Raw genomic sequence first — 10,079 nt, forward strand, 5'->3', positions numbered from 1 at the left:
GGGGGGGGGGGCTTTGGGTCAAATCTAGAACTGCTCAGCGTTTATGTTTCGGATTGTTCCTGAAAGCATCACCGGATCCTCCTGCTGAACGTGAACAGGTTTGCAGACCCCGCAGCGCCCCCTGCAGGCTCCTCCCCTAATGGCCTGGGAACAAACACTGGGACCGGATGGAGCCCGGAAACAGGAAGTGATGCAGTTTATCCAGCAGAGGGCAGCGCGCGCTCACACACTGCCGTTTGTAAAGTTACCCAGTCAAAAATTAACTGAATTAAAATGATAATTTAATCTGCAACGAGATAAAAACATGAGGCAGAGTTATTAATTCACTGATTTGGCTTAAAACCAAATACTTAAATATTTAAAGAGAAATATTTAACTTGTTAATAAACAATTTAGCTAGTTAACTCATTAGGTTGCTAATGTTTAGCTCTGAACAAGCGGAATATTTTGCTGATAAACTGAATAACATGGTGAAAATATGACTTTGAAAAAGTGAAACTTATTGCAGCTAATTTTTGACTTAACTTTACAAACTACAGCTTGTACCCATCAAACTCACTAATCACACCTAAAGCTATCGCAAAACGGAAACATGCTTTTAAAAAAAGTAAAATACACTGCTCAAAAAAAATAAAGGGAAAACTTAAACAACACAATATAACTGCAAGTAAATCAAACTTAGGAAGCAGCACTGATTGACTCTACGAGGGTCAATCAGTGCTGCTTCCTAAGTGGACAGTTTGATTCCACAGAAGTTTGATTTACTTGCAGTTATATTGTGTTGTTTAAGTKTTCCCTTTATTTTTTTGAGCAGTATATTTATGTGACATATAAAATGTCCTAGATGAATAACAAATAACCGGAGAGGTTATTATGGTGTCAGGACCGCAGCTAGCTAGCTGGGTTGTCCACTTCCGGTTGTCCACTTCCGGTTCTCTAATTCAGGGGAGACAAACTTCCATACTACACTCTCTAACGGCTATTCAAGAAACTTTAGTTATTAGCATTTAATAAAAAACAGCAACAACAATCAGAGGCGCTGCTCTGCTTTAGTCTAACCTGAATTAAAACCTGCAAGCTGGTGTTGGAATAAACCAATGTTAACTGGTTTAACTGGTCTAACTGGTTTAACTGGTCTAACTAGTCTAACTGGTTTAACTGGTTTAACTGGTTTAACTGGTCTAACTGGTTTAACTGGTCTAACTGGTTTAACTGGTATGGAACGATGTGTGTCCCAAAATGTGCAAACAAAATAAATAGGAAAAAATCCTAATAAGGTCAAATACATGACCGCGGCTTATGGCTCAGAAATAAACCCCAATACTGGGTCGATTCTGGAGGGAAACCCAGTGGGTCAGAACCGGGTCAAAGGCACTGCTACTGAATACATGGACAACATAAAAAATATTCTAATGTTTATGAAACAGAAATAATGTTATTCCCGAACAGAACCGGGAGAACGTTCTCTGACTGTCGGAACTTACGGAACTGTCGGATCAACGGTTCAGAAGTGAACCGTACGGATCGGACCTGGACGGTTCGGAACCGAACCGAGCGGTTCTGGTCTCAAACTGATCATCAGAACTTTAGAGATTAAATCAAATGAGATCTAAAAGACGAGATTTAAAGTAAAAACCCTGGACGTCGGTGGGGGACAGACAGCTGGACGTGGACCACCGGTGGGGGACAGACAGCTGGATGTGGACCAGAGCCCCAGGTTTCTCCGCTGGGCCTCCAGATGGCGGCCCGAGGAGCGGCGGGCTCCGGGAGGAGCGAGCCGTCCAGGTGGAGCGGGAAAACACGGAGGCTCCGCCCACTGGGGGAGGAGGGGCGGGGCTAAAAGTGGATTGTGAAACAAAGACCGAGAAACACAGGAAGAGGTCTCACTCTGCTGGTTTTTCTCGTTTGTCTTTTAATCCCGAGTTTAAACGGGATCTACATTCTTAGTAACTCCAAAGAAAGATGGTTAATGAGCTGAACTTATGGAGCCATTTCCAGTCATTATGACCAACAATTGATCCCAGTTGGAACAATTGATCCCATTAGAAGCGTCTATGTTGGACATCCAACCGTCTCTACTGCACACATTTCTGCTTATATACGATCAAATCTACAACCTTGATGGTAATAAATGCTTATTTTGTGGAAAGAACATAGAAACAATAAATTGTGTTTTCTACAAAGCTAAAAAAAACAAAAACCCATCAAATATCTTTGAAATAAGGTGGATCAAACCAAACATAAAACTTCCTGAATCTGTGTATAGATATAACAATATCTGGTTATTATAGAAAAACCAAACTCAGTGGTAATCTTATGATCCAACATTTTGTCTGGTGAAATTCTTTATTCGCCAGCAGAAGCGCTAGCTCTGCTCTTTAACATCTTATCTTCCTGTGGCCCATACAGACGCTGACAGAGCAGCTGGCGTGTTGGACAGGAAATCAGCATTTACCTTTAAAAGCAGGTGATCAGATGCTGGTGACTCGCAGGAATCGACCTGCTGCTGTTTCAGTTTTGCTTCAGTTCGTTTTGGATTATTGTTGATGGAAAGTTGTTTTTGTTTTGTTAGGAAAGGAGAGTTTCTATTGTCCGGCCCTCTGGCTAGTTTTAAACAGGGACCATGGCTGTTTTATTTAGAGCAGCGTTTCTCCCCCCTGGTCCTCAGGCCCCCTGTCCTGCAGGTGTTTCCCTTCTGCCACACCTGGATTGTATCTCTGGGTGATTATCAGGCGCCTGCAGCACCTGATGGATCAGCGGTTCTGGAGCAGAGGCTCATCTAGAACATGCACAGCAGGGGGCCTGAGGACCAGGGGGGGAAACTGATCTAGATTGAGACCAGTGGAAGTTTTTATTTTATTTTCTTTGCTGTTTTCACCAGGATTTGTGTGTTTTTGTTGGGGAACTTTTAGGTCAGGGTCCAAAGTGGGTCCAGGAGGCATCCTGCATGTTTTAGTTCTCTTCCTAGTGATAATAATAACCTCCTCAGCAGGTCAAAGGTCATTGTTCCCTTTAGGCTTCATAACGAGCCTCATTTGATCCAGGTGTGTTAAACCAGGGAGAGAATAAAACATGCAGGAGCCTCCAGGACCCACTTTGGACCCAGACTAAGGTTTATTTATTTATATTTTCCTTATTATTCCTCCCCTAACAGTCTAATTTAATTTAATTAGGTTTTAACTATTTTTCAGCTTTAAGGTTCCCAGGATCAGCAAAGACTTTTAATGTGGTCATTTCTGTACAATAAAATAAATGGACTACATTTAAACTCTGTAATCTGTTAATCTTTTTACAAACTTACCTGTGTGGTCTGGTAAAAAGGAGGATCTAAGGTTAAAGCTTCATTCTAAAACACGTATTTCTTCTTTCTGGTGTTTTTACTTCACGTTCATTAAATGATGTAAACTCTTATTTATAGATTTGCACATTGCCATACTAGTTTGGAAATGTTTTGGTAAATAAAGTTAAAAAATAAAATGTGGGATCAAATCCTGAGCGTAAAGGAGATGTTGATGAGGTCAGAGGTCAAACCGGGTTAGAACCCGACCGGAACCGCAGCTGGAAGTCATCTGACCGTCATCTGCTCAGAGTGACTCATCTCCTCTAAGAGCAGCTGTGACTCTGTGCGTCATGACGTCAGCGGCAGCGCGTCAACCGGCCTTTCACAATAAAGCGCCTGTCTGTCAGATGTTCAGGGTTTCGGGTCCGGACGAACTTCCAGCGCGGTTCCGAGTCCAGGTGAGTCAGTCCGTTCGGAACCGCTCCAGGTAAAACGCGTCACGTGATCCCAGCTGGTTCTGGTTGGCGGTTTTGACGTGTTTTTGTCCGCAGTAAGGAGTCGTTTCCGAACCGGATCGGTTCTGATCTGATCAATACGTGAACGTATTTTTACCTAAACCACAGTAAACATTATCCGTCCAAGAAAGTATTTGGTAAAAAGGCGACCGTTACTGAGAGTAACGCATCAGAACTTCCATCATTTAATATTTAAAAATGACGTCATCACCAGACGAAACGAAGTTTTGTGTTAATGTTGGGAATCATTTTCTCCAAATCAGTTTCTTTCATTATAAAACTTAAGAAACGAAGCAGAAAGCAGCTGGTGAATTTTGGGTTAAAACATTTTGTTCTTCATCCAGTGAGCAGCAGTAAAAATAATAAACTATAAAATTACTCAAATAAAAGTAATGTAGTAAAAATAAAAAGTTACTGAAGTAAAGGTTTCTCTGGGTTATGTAACCCAGTAACGCTTCGGTTCTGGTTGAGCAGCTGGTTCGATTTATTTATTTCGGCACCATCAGCTTATAACATAAAACTTACAGTGAAACTTTCAGTGACCACGAAGAATTACAGGCTATTAAACCCATCAGTGATGGAGAAGCATCGTTCTGTCTTCACTCAGCATGAGGTCCACTGACTGAGCTAGCATTGAAGCTACCGGTCTGAGCTAGCATTGAAGCTAACAGTCTGAGCTAGCATTGAAGCTACCGGTCTGAGCTAGCTTTGAAGCTACCGGTCTGAGCTAGCTTTGAAGCTAYCGGTCTGAGCTAGCTTTGAAGCTARCGGTCTGAGCTAGCTTTGAAGCTACCGGTCTGAGCTAGCATTGAAGCTACCGGTCTGAGCTAGCATTAAAGCTATATTCAGGCTAACAGCATCACAGCATCAAGGTTAAAGTTCCCACCATGATGATCTGATCAGGATTTACCAATAAATCAGATAAATCTGATCATCAGCTGAACGAGCAGCGAGGATGAGGGGGGCTAAGAATCAAAGATGGCCGCTTCTCGCTCTGAGCTGGGACGAATGTGAAAACTGAAATAATTAGAATCTAATCCTGCAGCAGCCAGAATAAATCAATCTGAACTCTGAACTTTATGTGTAGTCCGGAGCGGACTGGTTCTGGTTCTGGTTCTGCTGACGGCCATGTTGTTTCTCTCAGAATGTCGACGACGTCTCAGAAACACCGCAACTTTGTATCGGAGCCAATGGCGGACAAGCCGGTCATGGCGCTGGCCGGGATCGGAGACAGACTGGGCCACAGCCTGACGGAGCAGGGCTACGATAAGGTAGAACCCGAAGGAACCGCCGACCCGTTCCAGCCTCCAGGGGGCGCTGCGGCTCCAACAGGCACTGCATGAACCTTTTGTTTAAGATGTAAAGGTCTGACCTGGTTCTGGTTCTGAGTCATCAGTGCCTGCAGGGATCAGAACCAGGACTGGATCAGGTCCAAATGGGTCAGCCCTGAGCAGAACCTCTGACCCGACTCGGTTCTGTTTCCAGGCCTACGTGGTTTTGGGTCAGTTCCTGTTGCTGAGGAAAGACACAGAGCTGTTCTGCTATTGGTTGAAGGACGTCACCGCAGCCAATAGAAAGCAGGCTGATGACTGCGCCCAATGCCTGAAGGACTGGTGCGACGCCTTCCTGTGAGGAGGCCCCGCCCCTTCCGAGGGCCCGCCCCTTCCACGGAGCAGCCCCTCCAGAGGCCCCGCCCCTCCAGTTCCCGCTCTGCGTTGCTTTTCTGAGCTGCCAGATTTTCTCCTCCTTATTCTGTAAATGTTTGTCATTAAATCTCTTTGCCCAGATGTTTGTCTGATTCCCGGTTTGCCGTTTGCCAGAGCTGCAGGTTCAGCAGGTGAGGGGTTCCCTGACAGGTTTGGATCAGAGAGAGCGGACCGACGGTTCTGGAGCTCCTCCTTCGACCCCAGAACCTTCCAGATCAGGGGTCTCCCAGTCCCATCCTCACGGGCTGCATCTCTGCTCCAACACGTCTGAGTTCCCTCAGCAGCGTTCATTGGTTCCTGCAAAGCATGGCAGGAACCTGCTGCTCTACCACAATTTGCAGTCTCTATGATTCTATGCTTCTTCCACACACAAGTGGTGTGAAAACGTCTGTCCCGGGAAGGAAGCTGCTACTTTTAGAATGGAGTTAAAATGGCCACATAAAGGCTGGGTGTCTCATAAGGATATGAGTCTGTCTGACACACACACAGCACAGTGGATTAATGACTTTAACTTCCCCTCACGGCCACCAATATCACCCAGTGGGTCTCAGTCGGTCAGTCTCAGTCGGTCAGGACAGATTCACCGGCCGTCTCCCGTAAAATGTTTTCTACGTTTTTCTAGGGTTTATAGTTTTCTGTCAAAGTGCTTCAGACCAACGCTGAGTGTCTCACAAAGATAGGAACTCTTTCCCTACCATTCTGTCTGACACACAGACGGAGCACAGGAGCGCGGTCTCACAATGCATTGTGGGAAAAATAAGTATTTCCTGGGACTATTTCTATTTCGCTTACATAAATTTATTTCTCAGAATGTCTGAATGTGAAATAAAATCCTGAGGATGAAGGTTGAAAATTTGCTAGAAAAAAAAAATCGTCAGTCAGATGAGCTCCTGGCTGTAACCAGGTCCGGTTGGGAGCAGGTCCGGTTTGGAGCAGGTCCGGTTTGGAGCAGGTCCGGTTGGGAGCAGGTCCGGTTGGGAGCAGGTCCGGTTGGGAGCAGGTCCGGTTNGGGAGCAGGTCCGGTTTGGAGCAGGTCCGGTTTGGAGCAGGTCCGGTCGGGAGCAGGTCCGGTTTGGAGCAGGTCCGGTTTGGAGCAGGTCCGGTTTGGAGCAGGTCCGGTCTAGCACCACAACGCCGGGTCCAAACTGACCAGCTTTGCCAGGCCCTGGTTAAGTTGGTTCGGCCAGAACCGAGCCGTTTGTCTGGTCCAGGTGTTGAGCAGAGGTGCAGGACGGCGGCCCCTGAGGACTGGACTGGGAGACCCCGGATGTTAGCATCAAAGCTAAGCTAACACCATCGGAGACATGATGTTAAAATCTCCCGATAACAATCTGATCGATATTTACCAATAAATCAGATCTAAACTTCAGTGAGAAACAGACAGACTGCAGCTGCAGGGTCAAAGTTCACAGCTTTATTCACCAGTCCAAGAGTCCAATTGGTACCAGTTCAGAACCGGACCTGGTCCTGTCTGTTTGCAGACCCGTCGGTACCGCTCAGCGGCTCTGGTCCAGAACCAACCCAGAAAGTGAGGTCATAGGTCACAGCTTCTGTTCGTCTCCATGGCACCTTGATGATCCCGCTGCAGGTCAGAGGTCGCCTCCAGGTGGCCTGGATCAGAGCAGGATGTTGTGTGGAGCCCTTCAGAATAAAAGCATCAGTGTCTCCTGAGGGCCTCCAGGTGCTGGAAGGCGGCGCCGAGGGCCCAGCTGGCCTCCACCTGGCGGACGGTCCGGGCCAGCTGCAGAACCAGAGCACAGGACGGGTCGGTTCCGGGTCAGAACCGGGTCGGCGGGTTCTGGATTTCCAGACTCACCCTGAGCTGCTTGTGGGCCGGAAAGCCGAGTTCCTGCAGCAGAACCGAGATGTAGACCAGGTCCAGACACAGGAAGGGGTTCTGGAGGTCCGGCGGGCCGCGGCACACTGCAGACAGCCGACCAATCAGAGACAAGCAGCGGGTCACATGACTTCCTGGAGGCTTTTTATATGAACCGATGTAGAAAACGTGTTTCTGTATTTAATGGCAGATTTATTGTTTTTTACATTTCATATCAAACAGGTTTGGCAGCAAAATGTAATGAATGACAGCAAACATTTTAATAAAATGAATGTTTAACATTCTGTAAAAATCTGGTTCTGCTGGACCTCCAGGTTCTGGTTCTGCTGGACCCGACTCCTAATTCTGAAGATGTCAACAGCAGGGCGTGAAAGCTGCCACCAGGCGGCGCCCTCTCACCTCTCTCAGCTGCTTGGCCGTAGTCCGACACTCGGATGGTTCCGCCCGCCGCCTCATCTGCAGAACCAGAACCAGAACGTGAGAAAGCAGCACTGATCCAACAGAACCAGAACCCGTCTCATCCTGGGTCTGCAGGAGGTCCGGTCCTCTCCAGCCTGACCTCTGACCTCCACCATGGGTCTGCCTTCCTGACCAATCAGAGCGCAGCGTGCTGTAACCAGGGGGCGGATCAGGACCAACTGGGTGAAACCAGCTGATTGGTCAGAAGCAGCTGCGTTCACAAGGTTATCGACCAATCAGCAGCCAGTTTGCCCACCTGGCGGTTCACCTGTCGGTATCCAGGTTTCAGATGCTCCAGGTTTTCCCTCGTTTTCAGATTTTAGATTGAAAATGTTGATTTTCATTTAGTCAAATGCAATAATGAGGTCATGAGAAGCTGCTGGTCCAGTTATTGAGCCACTAAAAGGGACAAAATGCTTAGAAACAGGAAAGATTGAAATATTTATCTTTTCCAAAATAAAAGAAATGCTATTTAAAATTATACATAAAATTATCCCACTAATGTCTTCCTGAGGTTTATGTGGATAAATGTGAACCGTAAAATATCAACTAAAGATTTAGATCATTAGTTTTGTGAAACTGTTTTTGACCAGATCATTGATTATTGTGTAAATAATGTTTCATTAGCCAAACATCACAACATGATGTCGCTTCTGTAAAACTGTTCCTAAAGTTAAATGTGTTGAAATCTGTTTTCTACTGGTTTGTTCTGAATTCATGATGAAAACATTATTTTATCCAGATGGTTTATATAAATAACGATAATAAAAAAGGTTTTTCCAGTTTCCCTGCTAGCTAAGCAAAACGTAGCGATGGATGCTAAGATGCTAACGATGCTAGCAAACCGCTCAGAAGCAATATTATCAGGAAACCAACACTAAATCAGATCCATCGCTGCAAACTGAGAATCAATAATCCAGTTATTGATTTCTAATCTGATTCCTCTAAACGTTTCACCAGCTGCTCCACTGATTACGCAGGCGGAGCTAAATCAGAGCTCTGGCCTCTTCAAACCTCACCAGGAAGTAACGGCGATACCAGATCTCAAGGCAGTTAGATTAGCAGACATCACTAGCCGAGCCAGAGCTGCTGCTGCTCTCCGTACCGATGGCCTGAAGGTCGACGGCGCGGTCGTAGTAGAAGGAAAAGGCGTAGAAGTCGACGTCCGCCGCCTCAGGCGCCGCGCTCAGCTTCCTGTACAGAACCTTCTGGACTTTGTTCAGGCACGCCTCGTAAACCGGCTCCCCTGGAAACGCAGACAGCACTCAGGTTCCTACCCGCTGCATGCTGGGAAATGTCACAGACCAATCAGGTGCCTCTACCTTCCTTCTGGCCCTTCAGGGTGTAGACGACGTCAGCGTGTTCCCAGCTGCCCGAGAACCCTGGAGCAAGGCAGGGGCTGACCCGCTCAGCGCTGCCCCCTGCTGCCGGAACACAGAAACACACGCTAGCCTTTAGCTACAGGAAGCACTGCCAGGCACTTCCTGTTTCCTGTTCCAGCCTGAAAACACGCCCAGCCACAGGAAGTCAGACAGGAAACACAGAACCAGGTTCTGGTTCAGCAGAGAACCGGACCCACAAGCGACTCATGACTTAAGACCAGGTCAAAGGTCAGACACTTACAGGGAGGAGTGTCCACGGCTCCAAGGACAGCGAGCCGAGCCGACATCAGACCCAGACCCAGGTAGCTGCAGACAGACAGGAAGTCACTGACCGACGGGTCCAATGGGTCACATGACTGCACCGTGTGACCCAGGTAGAGTAGGTGTGTGTGTGTGTGTGTACCTGTGTGTGTGTACCTGTGTGTGTGTACCTGTGTGTGTAGACGGTGTGTGTACCTGTGTGTGTAGATGGTGTGTGTGTGTACCTGTGTGTGTAGATGGTGTGTGTGTGTACCTGTGTGTGTACCTGTGTGTGTAATACTGTCAGGACCATTTACCTGACACATACTACGCTGTGAGGACCAGATGCTCTTTGTGGGACCAAAGCCTGGACCCACAAGGGGAAACACTGTTTTTGGTTCGGGGTCAGATTCAGGACTAAGGTGTGAATTGAGTTTTGGTTGGGATTAGGATTAGGATTAGGCTGTAGAAATGAATGGAAGTCAATGGAAAGTCCCCACAAAGATAGCAATGCAAACATGTGTGTAGACGGTGTGTGTGTGTAGACGGTGTGTGTGTGTACCTGTGTGTGTAGACGGTGTGTGTGTGTACCTGTGTGTGTAGACGGTGTGTGTGTGTACCTGTGTGTGTAGACGGTGTGTGTGTAAACGTGTGTGTGTA

The 10,079-nt window shown here is 46.9% G+C and overlaps 2 protein-coding genes across 3 annotated transcripts in view; one reads left to right on the top strand and one right to left on the bottom strand.

Moving 5' to 3' along the window:
* Positions 1-758: 758 nt before the first annotated feature.
* Positions 759-5,582, top strand: LOC103477399 (barrier-to-autointegration factor A-like). The gene is made up of 3 exons (XM_008430499.2): positions 759-3,738; positions 4,940-5,066; positions 5,281-5,582. Exons 2-3 carry the CDS (start codon positions 4,941-4,943, stop codon positions 5,425-5,427), a joined length of 273 nt encoding a protein of 90 aa, XP_008428721.1. The 5' UTR covers positions 759-3,738; position 4,940; the 3' UTR covers positions 5,428-5,582.
* Positions 5,583-6,900: 1,318 nt separating this feature from the next.
* The window catches only part of entpd6 (ectonucleoside triphosphate diphosphohydrolase 6), a 7,608-nt gene continuing 4,429 nt past the window's right edge, over positions 6,901-10,079 (bottom strand). Inside the window, exons 9-14 of one of the 2 annotated variants that reach the window (XM_008430501.2) lie at positions 9,421-9,485; positions 9,120-9,218; positions 8,903-9,043; positions 7,738-7,794; positions 7,318-7,424; positions 6,901-7,242 (exon numbers count right to left, since the gene is read on the bottom strand). In XM_008430501.2, the coding sequence (XP_008428723.1) occupies positions 7,159-7,242; positions 7,318-7,424; positions 7,738-7,794; positions 8,903-9,043; positions 9,120-9,218; positions 9,421-9,485 (553 nt within the window). In that variant the 3' untranslated portion in view covers positions 6,901-7,158. Of the gene's footprint in view, positions 7,243-7,317; positions 7,425-7,737; positions 7,795-8,902; positions 9,044-9,119; positions 9,222-9,420; positions 9,486-10,079 lie in introns of both variants that reach the window. The other variant, XM_008430500.2, reaches the window with a different exon arrangement.

Source organism: Poecilia reticulata, linkage group LG15, assembly GCF_000633615.1.
Source record: "Poecilia reticulata strain Guanapo linkage group LG15, Guppy_female_1.0+MT, whole genome shotgun sequence".
NCBI classification, from domain to species: Eukaryota; Metazoa; Chordata; class Actinopteri; order Cyprinodontiformes; family Poeciliidae; genus Poecilia; species Poecilia reticulata.